The 22748-nt window shown below is 38.9% G+C and overlaps 1 protein-coding gene across 9 annotated transcripts in view; it reads right to left on the reverse strand.

Moving 5' to 3' along the window:
• Positions 1-22748, reverse strand: part of LOC126267010 (ATP-binding cassette sub-family C member 5-like) — a 531190-nt gene that overhangs the window by 287998 nt on the left and 220444 nt on the right. For 4 of the 9 annotated variants that reach the window (XM_049971782.1, XM_049971797.1, XM_049971806.1 and 1 more), the window contains exon 11: positions 17407-17517. The exons of the other annotated variants lie outside the window; for them this stretch is intronic. In XM_049971782.1, the coding sequence (XP_049827739.1) occupies positions 17407-17517 (111 nt within the window). The remainder of the gene's footprint in view (positions 1-17406; positions 17518-22748) is intronic. 9 annotated transcript variants of the gene reach the window in all.

Raw genomic sequence — 22748 nt, forward strand, 5'->3', positions numbered from 1 at the left:
CATGTTCATTGATAAGGAAACCGATGACGTGGTTGAATTGTTTTCGATTGATTTTCATCGTGTAGCTACAGCAACCGCTGCCGACCGTGTCCTTGCTACCGTTCTGCGTTTTGTTGCTACGCAATGGCCCTTGTCAAGGTCACGGATCGGGGACCCGTTGGTTTGCCGATTTTTTGCTCACAAGGAGAGACTATTTGTACGATGTGGTGTTTTGCTGTTGCATTCTGATAATGATCAGTCGAGGGTCGTGGTACCACATTCGTTACAGTCTTCTGTCTTACAGCTTCTCCACCAAGGACATTGGGGTATAGTGAGAACGAAACAACTTGCCCATCAGCACTGTACTTGGTTCGGAATCGATGCCGCGATTACGAATATGTGGTCTTCTTGCATGGTGTGTGCCGAACAACAATCAGCACCACCCTCGGAAATACTTTGCATGGCCAAAAGCCACTTCCCCTTGGCAACGCTTACACATCTATTTTGCTGGTCCATTCTGGAATGCTTGATGGTTGGTTGTGGTTGATTCATTCAGTAATTCTCCTTTTGTTGTCCGGATGTCTTCCACGATGACATCTGCTACCATCCAAGTGTTATCCGCTATCTTTTGCATTGAAGGTCTTCCACAGACTATTGTTTCCAACAATGGCCCACAATTCATGTCCACAGAATTTCAGTTATTCTGCAAGGACAATGGTATTCAACATCTGCCATCCGCGCCATTTTCGAGATAGTCAAACGGTGCCGCTAAACGATTGGTCAAGACTTTCAAGTCACAGATTTTGAAGTGTGTGTGTGGTTTGAGGTTTTCGGGTGCTAAAACAGATGTTGAAGTTGAAAGAGTCACATTCTCGGGAGGACACGTTATTACTCTTTTTGTCCTCGTATCATTCCCAGCCCTGAGATGGTCGCTCGCCGGCTGAGTTGCTCCACGGTCGCCCTCATCGAACCTCGATGTCTTTGCAACATCTGCCACTTGGGGTTCATGTGCAGTGACAGACACCTGCTTTTGCTCCAGGCAACGTTATCTACTATCACCACTATCGAGGTTCACGGCGTTGGCTCGAAGGGCGCATTCTTCGCTGCCTCGGCAGAGCTATGTATATGCTTTTGGGGGCCTCTGGTGAGGTGCGTCAGCATCTCAATAGGCTGTGCCTTTGTCGTCGCACAGGATCTGCCTCTCGCCGTCTGCTTTCAGTGACGGTGCCGTCCAGTCAGCACCCCAGGGACCCATCTACTGGCTCGCCTAAGCCCCAGTTGTTACCGACACTGCCTTCCATTTTGCCCCATGGCAATGCACCGCCGCCACAGCCGCCGCCACAGTTGCCGCTGCCGCCTGTTCTCCAGCCGGCGACGCCCGCAGTGGACGCCTCGCTGCAACCGCCGGGCGCCTCCCTGGGTCACGCGCCGCTGATCGCTTCCCGTGATCAATTGTCCTCTGACATGGAACTCTTGCCCGCTCCGGACCATATGTCGTCTTCGCCCGTCGGGTGCCCCAGCGCGATGGAGGTCGATCCTTCAGCCCCTCCTGTCTCTACGGGCGCATACACCACATGTTGGTGTGCATCGTGGAGCAGGTTTTAGGCGTTTCCTAGCTCCCCGTAGTCCGAATAGCAGGGTGCGGGTGGCACAGCCTCGCCTGTTGTTAGGCTTTCCACCTTGTCGCATACATCAACATGGGGTCCTCCCCATGGCGGGCGGAAGCCTTATGCCACAACCGTATGCCGATTTGCGGGGGAGGAATGTGGTGTCACCGCCAGACACCACACTTGCTAGGTGGTAGCCTTTAAATCGGCCGCGGTCCGTTAGTATACGTCGGACCCGCGTGTCACCACAATCAGTGATTGCAGACCGAGCGCCGCCACATGGCAGGCCTAGAGAGATTACCTAGCACTCGCCCCAGTTGTACAGCCGACTTTGCTAGCGATGGTTCACTGACTTCTACGCTCTCATTTGCCAAGACAATAGTTAGCATACCCTTCAGCTACGTTATTTGCTACGACCTAGCAAGGCGCCCTATTCAGTTACCATTGATATTGTGAATCATGTACTGTCACGAGCAACGTTCGTCATTAATGGATTAAAGTTAAGTATTCCACCAGCTATGTACGTTTTTCTCAATTATAATTCCCTTGTCATGTTCCAGACCTCACGCCAGCCTGCGTGAGCTGAGACGCGTGCATTTCGGCCTCCTTTAGTAATACGGTGTTGGCTCTCCTGCCAACCACAACACTTTCGATGCTCTGTCAAACTCTTCACGCAATATCATATCTCCCATTTCATCTTCATCTACATCCTCTTCCATTTCCATAATATTGTCCTAAAGTACATCGCTCTTGTATAGACCCTCTATATACTCCTTTCATCTGCTCTCCCTTCTTTGCTTAGAACTGGTTTTCCATCTGAGCTCTTGATATTCATACAAGTGGTTCTATTTTCTCCAAAGGACTCTTTAATTTTCTAGTAGGCACTATCTATCGTACTCCTAATAATATACGCCTCTACATCCTTACTTTTGTCCTCTAGCCATTGCTGCTTAGACACTTTGCACTTCCTGTCGATCTCATTTTTGAGACGTTTTTACTCATTTTTGCCTGTTTCATTTACTGCATTTTTATATTTCCTCCTTTCATCAATTAAATTCAATATCTCTCCTATTACCCAGGGATTTCTACTGTATACTGGGCATTTATAGTGGACTTAAAGTTACAAGTGTGTAAAGACCAGTCTGAATCTGAAGAATGTGAATCAATTCTGCTTAAATGGCCTCTCTCACCACAAATGCTAGAGGGCATGCATAGACTATTTCATAGAGATAGGAGAGGTAAAATTACTTGCACATCTGAGCATCGGTTCAAAAATCTGTTTGTATGAATTCCTCAGAGTACTGAGGTCATGAAAGAGCACCATTTTGGACACTAAACTGACTTGGTCCACTACTTAGAAATCAAAATTGGCAAAAGTATCTGAACCAAAGATGTTAGCAACAGTAGGGGAGCGCACAACTAAGAAGATTAGTACATGGTCAACATCGCTGTACTTAGCAGCCAAAGACAGTTCTCCAAGGAGAGGTATAATCTTGTAGCAGTAAGACATGACCTGGTGCGGTGTCCTTTGCAACAACACAGAGGTGAGCTGCTGACACTTTTTCACTGATTAATGATACAGTTGCACTTGTGTCCAGTTGGAATTTTATGAACTAGGCAAAAAGCATCATATCCGACGTAAGTTTCCAAGGCAGTGGAGAAACCACCAGCTCTGCATCTGTGATGATGTGGATCAATGTGCTGTCCTGCCATGGGTGAGCATACAGCTGGTGGGTTGCTGTGAGGAGGCCCCGATTGCTCCAGACTCAACAATCCACTGCATAAATGACCTTGTGGATAACATCAGAAGTTCACTGAGGCTTTTTGCAGATGATGCTGTGCTATATCGACAGGTTGTAACAATGGAAAATTGTACTGAAATGCAGGAGGATCTCCAACGAATTGACACATGGTGCAGGGAATGGCAATTGAATCTCAATGCAGAAAGTGTAATGTGCTGTGAATACATAGAAAGAAAGATCCTTTATCATTTAGCTACAATATAGCAGGTCAGCAACTGGAAGCAATTAATTCCATAAATTATCTGGGAGTAGGCATTAGGAGTGATTTAAAATGGAATGATCATATAAAGTTGATCGTCGGTAAAGCAGATGCCAGACTGAGATTCATTGGAAGAATCCTAAGGAAATTCAATCCAAAATCAAAGGAAGTAGGTTACAGTACACTTGTTCACCCACTCCTTGAATATTACTCACCAGTGTGGGATCCGTACCAGATAGGGTTGATAGAAGAGATAGAGAATGGGGAGCAGCGCACTTCGTTACATGATCATTTAGTAATCGCAAAAGCATTACGGAGATGACAGATAAACTAAAGAGAAAGACTTTGCAGGAGACGCTCAGTAGCTCGGTACAGGCTTTTGTTGAAGTTTCGAGAATATACCTTCACCGAGGAGTCAAGCAGCATATTGCTCCATCCTACGTATATCTCGTGAAGAGACCATGAGGATAAAATCAGAGAGATTAGAGCCCACACAGAGGCATACCGACAATCTTTCTTTCCATGAACAATACGAGACTGGAATAGAAGGGAGAACCAATAAAGGTACTCAAAGTACCCTCCGCCTCACACTGTCAGGTGGCTTTCGGAGTATGGATGTAGATGTAGATGTAGATGTAGATGTAGATGGTGCAGCAGGTGCTTCTGGAATGCTGGGTGCCATAGTCATGGAAGGAGTGAACTTCCTTTGACTCGTGTGAAGTACATCGCAACACCGAGGAAGGAAAACATATCTGACCCCTGGTTAACATTACAAAAAAAAAAGGTCACTTGACAGTAAGCAGGGAGCAGAATGATTGGTGTGCTTGAGTCTCTTACGAGATGCTAGTGGTCAGAATGCCAGTGAACTCAGGTGAAAAAAGAAGATTACAAGTCAGAATCATTAGTTGACTGCTGCTAGCAATGTCAATGAACTACTTTTGGCACTTGAATATTGTTTTTGAAAGAATGCTGAGCTTCAGAAGCAACCTGAAAAGATTTAGAAATTTGAAGCACTTTACCAAGACTATAACTGAACATAGTCAAAGCTTTCCCTGCAACCTCCCTGTTGGGGGCAAGATGCACAATTACGTCCTGAATCAATGATTCTGCATACAAAAGTTTACAGTTCAGACACACGAAATTGCACTTGTATGTCAGACCCTGCAAGTTGGCTTGGCAGCCCTTGCTGTGTAAGACTATCTGTGTTCTTTACAAATTCACTACACTGTAGCCTAGCTGCAATAAAACATGTATGATGATCAAAGTATTTGGTTAACAAAGCACAGAGATCATTCAAAGACAAGGAACTTCGGTCCAAGAGTGGTTGCAGTTTCGTCATTCTATACCACTTTGTGTAAATGACTACTAGAAGACAAGGGTGACCCACTGCAGTCTGCCAGAAAAGCTATAAGCAAAACAGTACAGTTCAAAACACTGGAGGTAGACTTCACTGTTCCCTAAAGACTCATCAAAGGCAGTGTATGGCAGCTTTTGTTGCAACTTCCCTCTTGGAGGCAAGGTGCACAATTACATCCCGAATCAATGATTCTGCATACAAAAGTTTGGACATGCTTATTTGTATTTTGGATTATGTGTATGGATTGTCTCTTGAAGTCTTTGACTACCATGATGTAGAATAAATTCAACTAGGTCAGTTACTACAATTCTCACAGCTTCAAGGGGACCACAACACTCAGACCATGTTGGTGAGGTTGATTCTGGACTCGGATCAATTGCTGCCAACAACTCTAAATGAGATTGAAGAACAGACAAGTTTCCTGGATCTCCTGTCCTCTGAAGAGCAATTACCAACTCTTGTACTGACCGGGCAGCTGATTGGGCAGTGTCACCATAAAGTAAATTCACCAGACTTTAGCCTAGCTGCAATAAAGCATGTATGATGACCAAAGTATTTGGTTAACAAAGCACAGAGATCATTCAAAGACAAAGTACTTGGGTCCAAGAGTGGTTGCAGTTTCTACATTCCACACCACTTTGTATATGCAACTACTAGAAGACAAGAGTAATGCAGTTTGCTGCCTGCCAGAAATGCTATAAACAAAATAGTAGCGTTCAAAAAACTAGAGGTAGACTTCACTGTTTTCCAAATACTCGTCAAAGGCAGCATATGGCAGTGGGATCACAGCCGGGACCACCGACTGATATTCTTGTTGACAAGACACAATCTATAGGAGAGTAACATACTGTTGTTGCTATTGCTGCCATTGTTCCTTGTACTACCACTGTTGTAGTGACAGCTGTTGCTGCCGAAGTTCCAGAAACTTGGCATCCACAACATTGGCACTGGGTGAGAATGTGTTGCCAAAAGCACAATATGGAAGGGACCTCATCACCACTTTTTTATCCACTACTGATACATATGAGTAATCCATAAACAAAGCAAAATTCATCAAAAGAGAACAATGAATGAAGGCCAATAACAATAAGTAGAAAATCCAGGTACTACCTAGGGTCAATAGCCCATGAACAATAGGGTGTGACTGATAGTAGTTCACATAATTGACTGTACAAGGCTGAATCACGGATGCCTGTCTGTCTCCACAATTGTGAGTAGCTTGGTCCACATGACATATCACACATTCCTCAGGTGGTGATTGTCAACGGTGAGCTGTAGCAATTCTGAACCACTGGCTGGGATTTTAAAGATGGAATGCTGAGTCTGTTCCAACCAGGAACCTCTAAATGGATGCTTCATTTAATACCCAAATGAAGCTAACAAACTGTTTATGAACACAAAAACTTGTAAAGAGTACATTAAAAATGAATTATGTCCTCCATGTGACTTTTCATTTGTGAAAAGCCAAGAAATTAAAAAAAAAGGCATTTAATTCTGGATTATAAAACAACTGTCAACTGTATAGGAACTTGAAAAATCTAACAATAACAGCAGGAACTTAAAACTACAGGCTATATAAAACCAGATGATTAGCTACTGACAATTTTGAAAGAATGTCATAATAGTATCCTGTATTGCCATATAAGTGCTTAATAATTTGTGGTTTCATATATTTAGAAATGAGTTCAACCACCGAGGATGAGAATAACATTTCAAAAAGTTATTGTAATAGGCCTAATACACTGGGATGATCTAATGATCTACCCAAGTGCAAACAGGAGGTTCAAAAATCAAAAGTATCTAGCAATAATAACAATAATAATAATAATGTTAATAATAATAAAAAAGCTGAATTAATTAGGAAGACGTACTTGTTACAGCTAACAGGTGATCAGAATGTGGCAGAGGATCCAGAAAGAGCAAACTACACACAAGAAAACAATCAGCAACTATCTTTTCCCTAATAGAGGGTGATCAATCATTAATACAACCATATTCATGGTGTGCAGCTGGTCAGCGAAGCCAGCTGCTTTGCTCACTGCGTGGGTGACAGGAAGTCTGCCGTCGATACAATATAGTTAATTGTGTAAGCTTTTTCTAACGCACATAACATAAACACTTAAAATGAAAAGTAAATTACTCACATATATTACACAAGGATATGCCGGAACTGCCGCCCTTCCTTGTTAAAGTATTCTGCTTAGGAAATTGCTCATTAGCTTGTGCAGTTCCCTCTGTGAAATGGCAGCAATTTCTCGCCGAATGTTAATTTTCAGTTCATCTGATGTGTGTAGATTTGATTTTTACACATTTTCTTTTAATTCGCCCCCTTCCCCTCCCCACGCCCCCTTGAGATAAAAATTGCAGGGGGTTCAATCAGAGGAAGAAGGAGGCTATATGTTGTTAGTGATAACTCTGTATTGAAACAGGTCTGAATTTCCTTTAATGAGAAGAAAATAGAATGCTGTAAAATAATTTTCCCCATGTCTCTCAAAGTTAAAGATTTCCTTAAAAAATAGACTGGCAGGGGAGGGGGGGGGGGGCTATTACTCTTACACTGCAAACAGCACACCACACTATTTGTTGATCTTGCATCAATGCTTCATGAATTACTTTATGCTTTTCTAAACTCCAATAACACCTATTTAGTGAAACAATGATACATACAAAAAGAAAGTTAGGTGACGCTCAATTCCCCCATTGTATACCATATTCAAAATTCATACACAAAACCATTGGTCAATGGGTTTAAGTTCTTGCACTGTAGTTATTTTATAGGGCCGAAACTTTAGGAACTTCATAGCCATTTAAACAGAGCCATAGGAAATTTCCATTTGTTAAGAAAGACATTGAACTGACTTCCTAGGAGACCTTTTCAGAGCATGCTCAATGCTATCTGCAGTTTCTTCTATGACTGCTGTATGTGGTTGTCTATGTTTCCTATCAAGAACCCTTCCCATTTCATAAAATTTACTTATCAATCTACGAATCATACTCCAATTACAAACTTGAGCATCAGGGAATTACTCTGGAAATAATCTGCTTACTGCATGTGCTTTTTCTGTACTCATGTATGATTCATACATGAATACACTTTGAAAATAGAATACTTTTATTCATCATTTCACTTGAAATACTTCCACTCAATAAACAATGTTGTACTACCTAACAAACATGTGCTACCTATGCAAGGTTCCTACATGCACAAAGGTCTTGCAGCGAAGGAGAAATATACTCCCTATCAGCACTGTAGCTGGCAGTCTGATGACAGGGCAAAAATATCGCTGCCACATAGTTGCATTAAGGATCCATCACCCTATGCCTGTAGATGACACAGAAGCAGCAGTGATAAAGAGGGCAAGTATATTAACAGCAGAAAAGATAGTGACACCTTCAGTTGTAGTAATATTAGAAATACCTTCGTCCTTAGTTACATCACCACTTTTTATAGCAGCAGTATCGATGAGGTGAAAAACAAAATTATTAGCGGTTAAAAAAAAAGGAGAACAGTTTCTCCTTCACAACTTGTAGATATACTAAGAAAATACATCAATGAAGGCAAGTATATTACCACTAGCAAAGGAGGAATTGGCAACTTCAGCAACAGTAACATCAGTGGGATCACTATCCTTAACAGAATCATCTTCTACATCAGTACCAAGATGGGACACGAAATCGGTAACAGGGGAAGAACCAGCATGCGACACAGTAGGCACAAGTTACTCCCTTCCATCATCAATTACTGTTCACACATTAACTAATAAAACAGAAACAAATCATGATGTTACTATTAAAAAACTGGGATTGTCAGAGCACTTTCATCAAATTGCAATATTAAAAATATCTGCAGTACAATGCAATTAAAAGCTTAGTTACAGAAGGGATTGTGTATAAAAAAAAAGGTGTGACTATGCTATACAGTTGGCTAGGCAATAAGGGAGGAGTGGCACCCAGGAAAACATACGAATATGTATTTAGTTGTATTAAAATTTGATACAGAATGGTTTTCCAACACAGGCTTGGCATGTACTTACCATACAACTTTATTTGTAATTTACTCTACGGAGTATAACACAGAACTGCACAAGCACAGACTTGAAAACAAGTGAATAGCAACTTCTATAGACATCAAAGGTATTACATGATAGTAAAATTTGAATCTCTACATGCCCCCAAGTCTTAGACAGTTATAAATAAGAATTTACTCTTAAATTTGTGGCTCTAGGATTGAAGTCCAAATTCTTCAACACATTTCTCCTGTCTCAGTGCATGAAGAACCTTCACAGTAAATCTGCCATCATATTTTGTGTTGGCTAATATCCCAGTTTCTTGTAGAGCTTGGTGTATCAAGTGCTATTCTGTATGAATTTACTTCATCTTTGAATGAAAAACTGGGTTGTGTGGTAAATTCCCAGCTGACTGATTGTCATTGAATAGGGTGATGTCTGACAGTTTTGCCACACTCATCTCTCTTTGCTGCTTCCATGAAGCTCACATAATCAACTTCAGTTGATGAAAGAGAAACAGCTCTCTGCTTGCGTGAACACCATGAGGTTGCTGATCTGGGTAAAGTAATGTTGTAGCTTGTATATGACTTCTTATTAGCATTGAAACTTCCCCTAATCAACATATGTGAAATTGAATATGCATTCCTTATCCTTGATGTTGGTCAATTTATTGTCTGTAGTTCCTTTTAGGTATCTAAGAATTCACTTAGCCACTTGGCCGTGAATAAAAATATGGCTGTTGTTGTACTGGCTTAGCTTACTGATTGGATAACATGTCACATCAAGCATCAGAGGCAATGTACAACAATGCTCCAACCATTCCTCTGAATGGATAATGAGTGCCATCTTCTGTGTTTGCCCCTCTTGCATTCAACTTGTTTCCACTTGCCAATGGAGTCCTTACTGGCTTGCAGTCATCCATTCCGAATTGGTGTAAAACTTCTCTGATACACCTCCTTTCACATAATGTGATTTTGTCACCAGACTGATCTACTTCAATGCCCAGATAGCATCTTATGGCACCAAGATCCTTGACATCAAGTCTGGCAAACAACTCATCCTTGATTTGTTTTGTCCTTTCTGGGTCTGCTGAAGTGATTACAATGTCATCTACATAAATGAGAAGGTAGACTAAATGTTTTTTTTTTGCACTGTCTAGAAAAATAGATGGATCTGGAATTGTGGGTTGAATACAATTGGTGTTAAAGGGTTGCATTCAACTTGCCATCACACTGTTGATCAGCAAGGCACAGTTCACAAACGGCTTTTCTAAGTGTACACACTTTATCACCATGTTTCAATGTTTGGAGAATGCTATTTGCTTTCTTGAATCTATGATCATCTTCCTCTTCATCTTTCATCAATTTTAAGAATTCAACTAGTTATTCCATGGATATTACCATGCTAATTTACCATTGAGAAATGCAGTGGTGATATCCAGTTCATTGACATGCAAGTCAAATTTGAGCCATGGGTAGCCTGAATTATTCAGTTCTTGCAGCTGGAGAGAACATTTCCACAAACTTAAGCCCAGGTTGTTGGTTGAATCCTTGTGCAACTATTCTTGCTTTTCTCATCAAACAAAAGATCAATGACGTCTGTATTTATTTCTCAAAACAGTCCTACAGTCAATTATACTTTCATTTGTTTTGGTCTGTCTAGTGTCCCAGGTATCACTTTTCACCAGTGACCTGATTTCACAATACATAGCCTCTAGCCAATATCTATGATCTGAAGCACATAATGCATCATTGTCACTGATTTCTGTTGCATTTGCAATGGAGGTAATAACATGAGCTGAAACATCTGATGAGTCTACATCTGGCACAAACTGTTGAGCAGGTGTGAAGCTTGAGGAATTATTGTCTTCAACACGTTATAAGTCAAGGTCAATGCTGAATTCTTGGTCTTTATTGATTGGAAGCTGTAGAGTGGTTCATCATCTGATAATGGTTCTGATTCAATGTTTGTATCACAATTGAAATCTCCTTCAACAGAATCGATGTTGATGCCTCTGCTTTGGTGAAGATCTAGTTCATCTTCACAGAAGTCCACATAAATTTGTTTGGGCTCAAAACTGTCATGATCAAGGAACTTCACATCTCTTGACATGTCAATTCTATGAACTCTTGGTACCACAAACAATACGCTTTCAAACAGTCAAAATAGCCTACAAAAGTCTCTTCCTTCCCTTAGAATCCAACTTTTCTATGTTTTATGACTTATACAAAATGTATGAAGATGAGATAGGTCATGTTTTCTCTTCAGCCACTTCTCGTGAGGAGTTCTGTCAGCCAGTCCTTTACTTATGCAATGATTTCAGATTTAATAGCTTTGTTGATGGCAGTAGTCCTGACTCAAGCAGGATACATCATGACATTTAAGCCAACAAGCAGAATTTAATTTTGTGACCAGTCTTATTTTCAACTAGGTTCCTGAATTCAACAAACTTGTCAGCAACTTCACCTTTATTTGCTCATCTATAAAGGTCACAAAAAAATCACAAACTTGAAATGTTTCTCTCATTGGCCCACAGGCATCAGAGTGAATTAACTCCAGAATCTCTTTTTGTTTCCTTCACCTATGGTGATGGCAGTGGAAATGATTTTTTCTTCAAGACATATAGTGCATCTAATGATACAGACATCACTGAATATCCAGTCAGTCACATACTCATTTTTGAGCATTTTGAGCATATCTCATGAATTTAAGCGGAAGAATCCTCAGGAAATATAGTCCATACACAAAGGAGGTAGCTTACAAAATCCTCATTCAACCAGTACCTGAATACTGCTCATCAGTCTGAATCTGTACCAGATTTGATTGACGGAGGAAATACAGAAGATCCAAAGAAGAAGAGCATCTTGTTACAGGTTCATTTAGTAAGTATGAAAGCATTGCTGAGTGGCAGATACTGCAAGAGAGGCATTCCGTATGATGGTGTGGTTTACTGCTCAAGCTCCAAGAGTGTACATCCCTACCAGAGTCAACCAGTATGTTGTTTCTTTCTATGTGCACCTTGCAAAAATACCAAGAAGGTAAAATCAGAGTGATCTGAGCTCACTTAATAGACTTAACAGCAATCGTTTTTCTATGAGCCATTCACAACTGGAACAGGAAGGGGGGGGGGGGGGGGGGGGAGGAAAAAAGGTACATAGTCTATCCTTTGACACACAGTGTAAGGTAGTTTGTAGTTTGACCATTACTTGTCACTACACTTCGAAAAAACACACTATATACAGTTTGGAGCTAGCAAGAGATTTTTCCCTCAGTATATGTCAGAAGGTTACATAAAAATTAAAAAGCTACTTATCTTTACTTATTTTCATTCCATAATATCATATGTGATCATTTTTTGGAGTAACTCATCAAACCAAAATAAAGTTTTCCACATCCAAAAATGTATAAGACGAATTTTTTATGGTGAGAACTAAAGAACGTTCTGCAGAGGTTTGTTCAAGGAACTGGAGATGATAACTATTGTTTATTCCTTCATTTATCATTAAAAATGCAGGCTGTCTGAGGAGGAATGGTCGATATTCAGGTATATGACAGAAACAAAAGAATTCTAGTAAACACGGGCTCTAATATGCATACCTTAAGGGCTGTGATTACTTTTTCATCTTCACTACTGTGAAACACATCACGTATACTGAAAAAGTGCTCATAACTCTTAAGGTATGCATTTTAGAGCCCATATTCACCAAACATTTCTTCTTGTTTTGGTTCATAGCAGCTCCTCCAAAAATATGAAAAACAAAGAGCTTGCTATACAAGAGATTTGTTTAATAGTATCATAACTCTTAAGGCAATGCATTTTAGAGCCAAAATTTACTAGACTCTTGTGCTTCAAATGATCATTCCTGTCATATCCCTGAAAACTGACCATTACTTATAAGACACACTGTGAATCTGTTTTTCAGACTCAGAGCATGTTAAGTGCATCAGATCAATAATAGAAATAAGAATAATCTTTGCAAAGACTTAAAGTTACTTTCTTTGGTCCAGAAAAGTGTCCATTATTGAGGAACACACATTTTTAATAACTTGCTGCCAGCTACAAAAATTTTAACTACCAATCATTTACAAGAAGCCTAAGGGATTTATTGGTGGCCAACTCTTTCTACTCCATTGATGAATTTCTTACAAGAACCATCTGACCTGTAAATGTCACTAATAATACCAAATAAAGCAAGTATTATGCACAATTTGACTTCTGTGCAAATTCAGTGTGGCAGTGCAATCAGTTTAAATAACTGTTGTAAAAAGATTATATCATTTGGTGATGTATGACTATAATAGCATAAGAATTATCATATGCACCCCAGTGTATTGAAAATTTACATGTTTTGTGACAAGTTTGCTATTATCTTTTACATGAAGATATGTTTAAGATTTCTTGACTTATTCCGCATCCATCAGGACCATTTCACTTGGGATCTGTGGAAGGTACATCAGTGTATCTTTTTTTCGTTCCAAAAATGTAGTGTTTAATCTCATTATCTTACATGCTCTACATCCTGGAGGATCTCCTCAATATGGATCTACTGGCACAAACAGTGCATCTAATATATGCTTATCAAAGCAAGAAACTTCTCAAACCATATGACATTCTAGGGCCATGCCCCATCCTCAGATTCCTACCCTAGCAGTTGTTCTTGTTGTAAAATCTAAACTATGCAGCAAACCTCTACCACTTACTACCACTACTACAGGAAATCCAAAAACATTGGAGACTGGGCAATATGTGAAACTACTCATGTTGTTTACCAAATGATGTGTTCACTGCACAGGTTTTTTTACATATGACTAAACTAGCTGAACACATGAATGGAAACAGAAAATGTTCCACCTTGGGACTTAGTACCCAGGTGCTGAACATGCTCTACAGCATTACTCAAGAGGCCATTTGGATCTGCCCAAGTACTAGTTTCCCCAATTCCAGGGATGGGAACTTGCTATTCTCCTGGACTTCACCCCTATAAGTAACATTTGATCTTTGACACATTTTGTGTAATTTAATTGCTGATATACGTTTATTTTTGTCACCTCTTCCTCTCTCCTCTTTAATTTAATTTTTCTCTCTCTATCTTTTCCACTTTCTTTTATTTCTTGATTGCGTTACAATTTCCATCTTTCATTTCTCTTTAGCTTTTTAATTTATCTTTACTTCTTTCTCTGATCTTCCCATTGTCTCTAAACTGAAGCTGGCATAGAGCTTGTTCTTCGACTTATTACTCTTCCTGATGCTTTCTTCTTCATCTTTGGCCCCTTCTCATCTTCCTAACAGCTGGGTCCTTCTCAGTTTAAGGACAGAATGAATTTCTCCAGTTTTTTAAATCTGTTCCAAACAAATACGTCTTCCTTGGTAATTCTGAAAGCTAGGGCTATCTTTAACTTAAAATATTTCTATTGTTAGTACTAGGAAATATGCCTCTCAAGGGTAAGTATTGTCCTGCTGTTTTAATTCCTTATAAGTTTAATAGTTTTCTCAATCAGACTTCCTTTTTGATACAAAAGGCATAGACATACATTGTTTTTTTTCACAATTATCAGGGTATTTACACAAATGTCAAATAAGCAACAATTTATAAATAGTAAATAAACAGTATAAATGGAGGAGCAACAATTAGTTTTATTTGAATTAAAGGAATTTCTAATAATTGTGTAACTTGTTTATTTACTTGTACATTTTGAATCACAGAACAAAGTGGATTGTCATTAATTATGGATAACACTGAATATACCATCTGGAAGAGTTTATGTTTGTTGTATCTAACTGGAAACTACTACATCAAGAGATTTGGAATCTTAAGCATGGCTGCAGCAGCAACTGTGAAAATCTAATATACGGAATAAAAACAGTCTCACGTTGCGGAAGGCAGTAGTCAAAAGCTCTTGACTACTACCGTCCACAACTGGTAACTGTTTTTATTCCATATATTATCAACAAAATTTCTCATATCCATCAAATTTCTTCCCCTTGCTGGTGTCTATTTAACACAAGAGTACATATGGTTGAATGAATGAATTCCAATGAGTCAGATCTCTCAATGAAAAGGTAACATCTTTCCTGATCAAGTGTTCAAATGAATTCTATGATGTGAAACTATGCATATCACCAGTCCTTGAGATATTTACTACTTTTCTTGAAAGTTCCAATATAAGAGGAATAGTTTATGGTTATGTATAATTAACATTGTGAATCATATAACAATAAAACCAGTAATTTCATGAACTGTTGCCTTCTAATCGAACCAAGTGGTGAAGGCTCACAGCCCACAAAATTGTGTTGTTATATTTTGTTCATTAGACTTAATAAATATATCATTGTTCCTTGGATATCTGAGTACATTCATTGTAGTGTGATGCTCCCCTCGACATCTACATCTACATCTACATGATTACTCTGCTATTCACAATAAATTGCCCGGCAGAGGGTACAATGAACCACCTTCATGCTGTCTCTCTATTGTTCCACTCTCGAATGGCATGCGGGAAAAAGGAGCAATTAAGTTTTTCTGTGCAAGCCCGGATTTCTCTTATTTTATCACGATGATCATTGTTCCCTATGTAGGTGGGTGGCAGCAGAATCTTTTCGCAATTGGAGGAGAAAACTGGTGATTGAAATTTCATGAGAAGATCCTGTTGCAACAAAAATTGCCTTTGTTTTAATGATTACCACTCCAATTTGTGAATCATGTCTGTGAGACTATTGCCCCTATTTCATGATAATACAAAACGAGCTGCTCTTCTTTGTACTTTTTCGGTGTCATCCACCAATCCCACCTGATGCGGATCCCAAACCACACAGCAATACTCCAGAATAGGGCAGACAAGCGTAGTGTAAGCAGTCTCTTTGGTAGACCTGTTGCACCTTCTAAGTGTTCTGCCAATGAATTGCAGTCTTTGGTTTGCTCTACCCACAATATTATCTATGTGATCGTTCCAATTTAGGTTATTTGTAATTGTAATCCCTAAGTATTTAGTTGAATTTATAGCCCTCAGATTTGTGTGACTTATCGCATAATCAAAATTTAGCTGATTTCTTTTAGTACTCATGTGAATAACTTCACACTTTTCTTTATTCAGGGTCAATTGCCACTTTTCACACCATACAAATATCTTATCTAAGTCATTTTGCAAGTCGATTTGATCATCTTTGCAAGACGGTAAATGACAGCATCATCTGCAAACAATATAGATCAGGAACAATAGAGGACCTATAACACTTCCTTGGGGAACACCAGATATTACTTGTGTTTTACTCGATGACTTCCCGTCTATTACTACGAACTGTGACCTTCCTGGCAGGAAATCACAAATCCAGTTACACAATTGAGGTGTGGGCCCACAGGGCCTGTAGATGGAGTTAACATAGTAATAATATACTTAAATTTATTCTTCAGCCATAAGGGAAAAGAAATATTTTTGAGCTACATCCAACTCCAACTTATTTAAATCATTGCAAGCATATGAACATTGACTGGATTTGTACATATCTGCCAGCAACAAATATAAACAAAAGGAAAAGGTAGAAAAAACTCTATCTCTTTTAATCAGTGGTTCTTCTTGTGACAGTAGAAAGGAAGGTGGGAGACACAAGCACATTAGGCAATTGTTAAGTAGGAAACCTACAAGGACCAGGTGTCCCACTTAACAATTGCCTAATGTGTGTATGTCTCCCATCTTCATTTCTACTGCCAGGAGAAGAACCACTGATTAAAAGAGAGAGGTTTTTTTTACCTTTTCCTTATTACATATGCTGCTGGCTGATATGTACAAATTCACTCAATGTTCATATGATCCTACTACACTCTGAATGTGCTTTATGTTGATTTATCTGATAGTCCTACCAACCTTCCTTCAAATGTACACACACTATCTCTCTCTTTCTTCCATAAAATCCCCTTCATTTTTCGTCAAAAACACATTTATTTTAATGATATATTATCTATTGTTCCTAATGTTCAGATACTAAATTGAATACAGAATTAACATAATGAAAGCTGACAATCTGCTACAGTGCCTACTGCCTACTTCCTAAAGCACTACATAATCGGAGTGATGATTAAACATTCCAAATGCAAACAAAACCCATGTAATCCATAAAATAAAGTGGTGTAATATTTTTATTTATTTTATTGCAGTTTTAGTGGAGAGGAACATTGAAAAGCATATATAAAAGCTTATGCATGCATTTTGGACATAATTAACCCTATTCTATCATTGTGCCAAAGTTACACTGAACTTTTTTTCAGTGATGGACATCATAAATACCGTAAAGTAATACTAATAATGCAACTAAACTATTTCTAGATAAGTATCAGCACTACAGTTAGTTTATGCAATGAAACTGTATCTACAAAGCATTTTAGAACACATAATTTAGTTTCCTAACACCAAAAGCACTCTTAGCATGTCATGCAAACACAGAAAATTTCATATAGTAGACCTGAATCCTTTTTATTGCAATCAGTCCATCGAAGAAACGTATACTCCATTCATTCAGAATGATGAGTACAAAGTTGATTTGTTGTCGCATGAATGTAAGTACAGAGAATGCCTAGAAATGAACAATTTGCTGTAATGTTTCTGAGAACAATAATGTTATATAGATTTGCCTTATCTTTAATAAATTCACATATACTTTCACCCTTCATTTACAACTTGTTATTTCGGTTTCTCATCTTCAAGTGCTTGTATTATCTTTTCACCTTTACTTCCTTCACATCCTGTGAAATTGCATGCAACAGAAAAGAGGCTCAGATGAGCTGAAATATTAATACACTTACAAAAATTATGTGAAGAAATTTTCAAAATTCTGTCTACCTAACTATGGATAACATTGAATTCACATAGTATGTAAAAATTTGGCAAAATGTAAATTATGTAAGAATGATGTTATCAACTCATCAAATAGTGGGTCACACACACACACACACACATACACACACACACACACTCTGCACACTGTAATGGCCATGTACACACTGCCAGGACTGCAATTTGGCAGGTAGATTGGGGTGAGGGAGTGTGTTGTTTGGTGTGGATGGTTAATTATTAATTGGTTGGACTTTATTCTTGTCATGCTATCTCACAGTTATCTACAAAACCTATAAAAAGTACATAAACGTATGTAAAGCTAAGTAAGAAGTTAATTTGCTTACAAGTACTAACTTCTCAAAACTGTGCTTTTATTGATATATGTTCTGTATTTCAAGTTTTAATTACATTTCATAAATTCTGAATAATTCATTTGTCTTGATTAAAACACTGTCACAGCTGTTAAATGCAGATTAGTCAGAAATGTATTGTTGGGATTTGTAATACAACTGAGTGGATAGGATACTATACTAAAGGTTGTCATGATGCAGAGAAGCACAGAAGTCACAAAAGGAAGGCAATGTTCTGAAATGTACATGCGACATTCATAATAATAAAACTGTCATTTATATTCAAGCCCTGGATCCTTCACTGCAATGTATCCATATTTTATTGCAATTAATCTATTCTGTGGAAAAATTTATGTGAACTCATCTTTCATAATTAAAACCAAGTTGTTGTTGTTGTTGTGGTCTACATTTACATCTACATTTATACTCCACAAGCCACCCAACGGTGTGTGGCGGAGGGCACTTTATGTGCCACTGCCATTACCTCCCTTTTCTGTTCCAGTCAAGTATGGTTCACAGGAAGAACGACTACCTGAAAGCCTCCGTGCGCGCTTGAATCTCTCTAATTCTACATTCGTGATCTACTCGGGAGGTATAAGTAGGGGGAAGCAATATATTCTATACCTCATCCAGAAATGCACCCCCTCGAAACCTGGCGAGCAAGCTACACCGCGATGTAGAGCGCCTCTCTTGCCGAGTCTGCCACTTGAGTATGCTAAACATCTCCGTAATGCTATCATGGTTACCAAATAACCCTGTGACGAAACACGCAGCTCTTCTTTGGATCATCTCTCTCTCTTCCGTCAACCCGATCTGGTATGGAATCCACACTCATGATTAATACTCAAGTATAGGTCGAACGAGTGTTTTGTAAGCCACCTCCTTTGTTGATGGGCTACATTCTCTAAGGACTCTCCCAATGAACCTCACCCTGGTACCCGCCTTACCAAAAATTAATTTTATATGCTCATTCCACTTAAAATTGTTCCGCACGCATACTTCCAGATATTTTACAGAAGTAACTGCTAACAGTGTTTGTTTTGCTATCATATAATCAGACAATAAACGATCCTTCTTTCTATGTATTCACAATACATTACATTTGTGTATGTTAAGGGTCAGTTGCCACTCCCTGCACCAAGTTCCTATCCGCTGCAAATCTTCCTGTATTTCGCTATAATTTTCTAATGCTGAAACTTCTCTGTATACTACAGCATCATCTGCGAAAAGCCGCATGGAACTTCCGACACTATCTACTACGTCATTTATATATATTGTGAAAAGCAATGGTCCCATAACACTCCCCTGTGGCACGCCAGAGGTTACTTTAATGCCTGTAGACGTCTCTCCATTGATAACAGCATGCTGTGTTCTGTTTGCTAAGAACTCTTCAATCCAGCCACACAGCTGGTCTGATATTCCATAGGCTCTTACTTTGTTTATCAGGCGACAGTGCGGAACTGTATCAAATGCCTTCCGGAAGTCAAGGAAAATGGCATCCACCTGGGAACCTGTATCTAATATTTTGTGGGTCTCATGAACAAATAAAGCGAGTTGGGTCTCACATGATTGCTGTTTCCTGAATCCATATTGATTCCTACAGAGTAGATTCTGGGTTTCCAAAAACGACATGATACTCGAGCAAAAAACATGTTCTAAAATTCTACAACAGATCGATGTCAGAGATATCGGTCTATAGTTTTGCGCATCTGTTTGACGACCCTTCTTGAAGACTGGGACTACCTGTGCTCTTTTCCAATCATTTGGAACATTCCATTTCTCTAGAGACTTGCGGTACATGGCTGTTAGAAGGGGGTCAAGTTCTTTCGTGTACTCTGTGTAGAATCAAATTGGTATTCCGTCAGGTCCAGTGGACTTCCCTCTGTTGAGTGATTCCAGTTGCTTTTCTATTCCTTGGACATTTATTTCGATGTCAGCCATTTTTTCAGTTGTGCGATGATTTAGAGAAGGAACTGCAGTGCGGTCTTCCTCTGTGAAACAGCTTTGGAAAAAGGTGTTAAGTATTTCAGCTTTATGCGTGTCATCCTTTGTTTCAATGCCATCATCATCCCGGAGTGTCTGGATATTCTGTTTCAAGCCACTTACTGATTTAACGTAAGACCAGAACTTCCTAGGATTTTCTGTCAAGTCGGTACATAGAATTTTACTTTTGAATTCACTGAACACTTCACGCATAGCCCTCCTTACGCTAACTTTGGCATCGTTTAGGTTCTGTTTGTCTGAGACGTTTTGGCTGCATTTAAAGGAGTGAAGCTCTCTTTGCTTCCGTACTAGTTTCCTAACTTTGTTGTTGAACCATGGTGGGTTTTTCCCGTCCCTCAGTGTTTTACTCAGCATGTACCTGTCTAAAACGCATTTTACAATTGCCTTAAACTTTTTCCATAAACACTCTTTAGTCCTGAGACTGGTTTGGTGCAGCTCTGCATGCTACTCTATCCTGTGCAAGCTTCTTCATCTCCCAGTACTTACTGCAACCTACATCCTTCTGAATCTGCTTAGTGTATTCATCTCTTGGTCTCATTTACATTAATTTACATAAGTCACATTAATATAATAGTTTTGTCAAAGTTCAAGTTTTGGTAGCTGATGTGTAAAATTGTGCATATTTGAGAAAAGTACTTCTACTGTTAATGTTTCTGAGGTGTTTGTGCATCATTTTGAAATGGTTTAAATAATTATCCAATCAAATTATATTCTGATAATATTTTATTTAAAATTAAAAGTTATGTGTATATATCTCACCATGTTGTTGGAGCAATCAAAGCAATTATGTATAACAAAAATCACATGTACTACAGAAACCAAATTTTGAAACTGCAGGTAACTGAAAATGTGACTGTCAAACATGAATACAGAAAAATGGCAAACATTATGAAAATTTAAAAATAAATATTATAATATGCTTTTCTAATCATTTTCTTTTTTTACAGCCAACAGTGCCAATTTGCAGGTCTGTGAGAGCTCATGAAAAGTAGTTCCAAGATATAAAACTTCCTGGCAGATTAAAAATGTTGCGGGACAAATACTCAAACTCGGGACATTTGCCTTTTGCGGGTGAGTGCACTACCAACTGAGTTGCCCAAGCATGACACACAACCTGTCCTCACAGCTTCAACTCTACCAGTACCTCGTTTCCTGCCTTCCAAACTAATTCCAAGATATAGCATGTAAAAATTATTGTTCAGAACTTGTGGACGGATAACAATAACAACTGTTAGAGCTGGAAATGTGAAATCCTTCAAGATAAAATTTTGTAAAGATTTTTGGGTAAGCTTTGGAAAGTTAATTGGAAAATGTAATAAATGGAAAAAGTACACAACTAGCATACTGATTTCCAACACTATTATGAGTGTCCAATATGTTTGATTTTTGCGTATTCTTCATATGTTTCTGGGACTGTGAATAAGAAATTACTATGTAGCTACAAGACTGCAGATAAAATAATTAGTAAAATGAACTGTGCTAGCCAACTTTTCAATTTTTAAAATAAACCTGCAGATATGTTTAACACATTTGTACTGTAGGCAGAATGTAATGGCATGTTAGACACTATAGATTCTGGTTATGCATGAGGAATGCAGCAGAAGTAATAACATTACAAAAAAGGAGACTAGAATTTGAGCTCTTCAACACAGCATCTAATTAACAAATCTTGATGTAGGACAATCTTAGGATGCGCGAAAGAAGGATGGGGTGGAGTTAGGTTTTAGATAAAAGGGGATGATTTGCACAGCTCTTTCTCAATTAAACTGAAATACTACCATAAACTATAGTCTGATGCCAGTGAGCAGGAGCCTTGTGCAGATGTACGATAACTATAAAGCAGTAGCCCAGCAGAATAATATTTCAGCAAGAAAAGAAGTACAATCAAATTGGGAAAAATTGGTCTTGCTGCTTGGTAACTGTTATGCAAGAAAGCAGACCAATTGCTCCAGGCAAAAGCAGGGTCAAAACTTCATGTGACAATCATTAAGATACCTAGTGCTAAGCTTGGCCAGGTCACAGGAGACAGAGGAATTAACTAGGTATTTTAATGTAGAGGATCAAGTACTGGTAACTGAGGGGAATAAGTATGTGGCTAATATACCTCACAAATGTGAGGTATAGCATCGGGAATGAACTGACACATCAGGAGCAGCAAATGTCCATGAACTCAGATTCAAAAAAAGTAGTCTGCACTTTAAATGTAACAATAAAGGCAAGTCAGCAGAATTATCATATGGGAAGATTGATAGGGAAAGTGAGGGGAGGGTTTATAATCACGTATCGTGTAATTTTTCCTGTGGTACCTGTTGGGGGAGGGGCACCTTTCTTTAGACTAAACCCTTCATTTAGGCAGGCAGTATTGTGGAAGACTCAAGTAGCTAAGGTTTCCAAGGACATAAAGGAAGACAAACTAAAGACTACATTTAGTATAATGCACTAAAAATTTAGAAGCTTGAAAAAGTTCTTAATTTAGGTGCTTATTTAAATGGCTCAGAAATGAAAACCTAGTTATGTGCCATGCCTATGTCAACACCATGTAAACAACATTGGTAACATTATATGTCGAAGATTTTGAATTTATAGTGTTCCACTGTAGAAGGTAAGGGTTGCTGAG

The sequence above is a fragment of the Schistocerca gregaria genome, chromosome 1, assembly GCF_023897955.1.
Source record: "Schistocerca gregaria isolate iqSchGreg1 chromosome 1, iqSchGreg1.2, whole genome shotgun sequence".
NCBI classification, from domain to species: domain Eukaryota; kingdom Metazoa; phylum Arthropoda; class Insecta; order Orthoptera; family Acrididae; genus Schistocerca; species Schistocerca gregaria.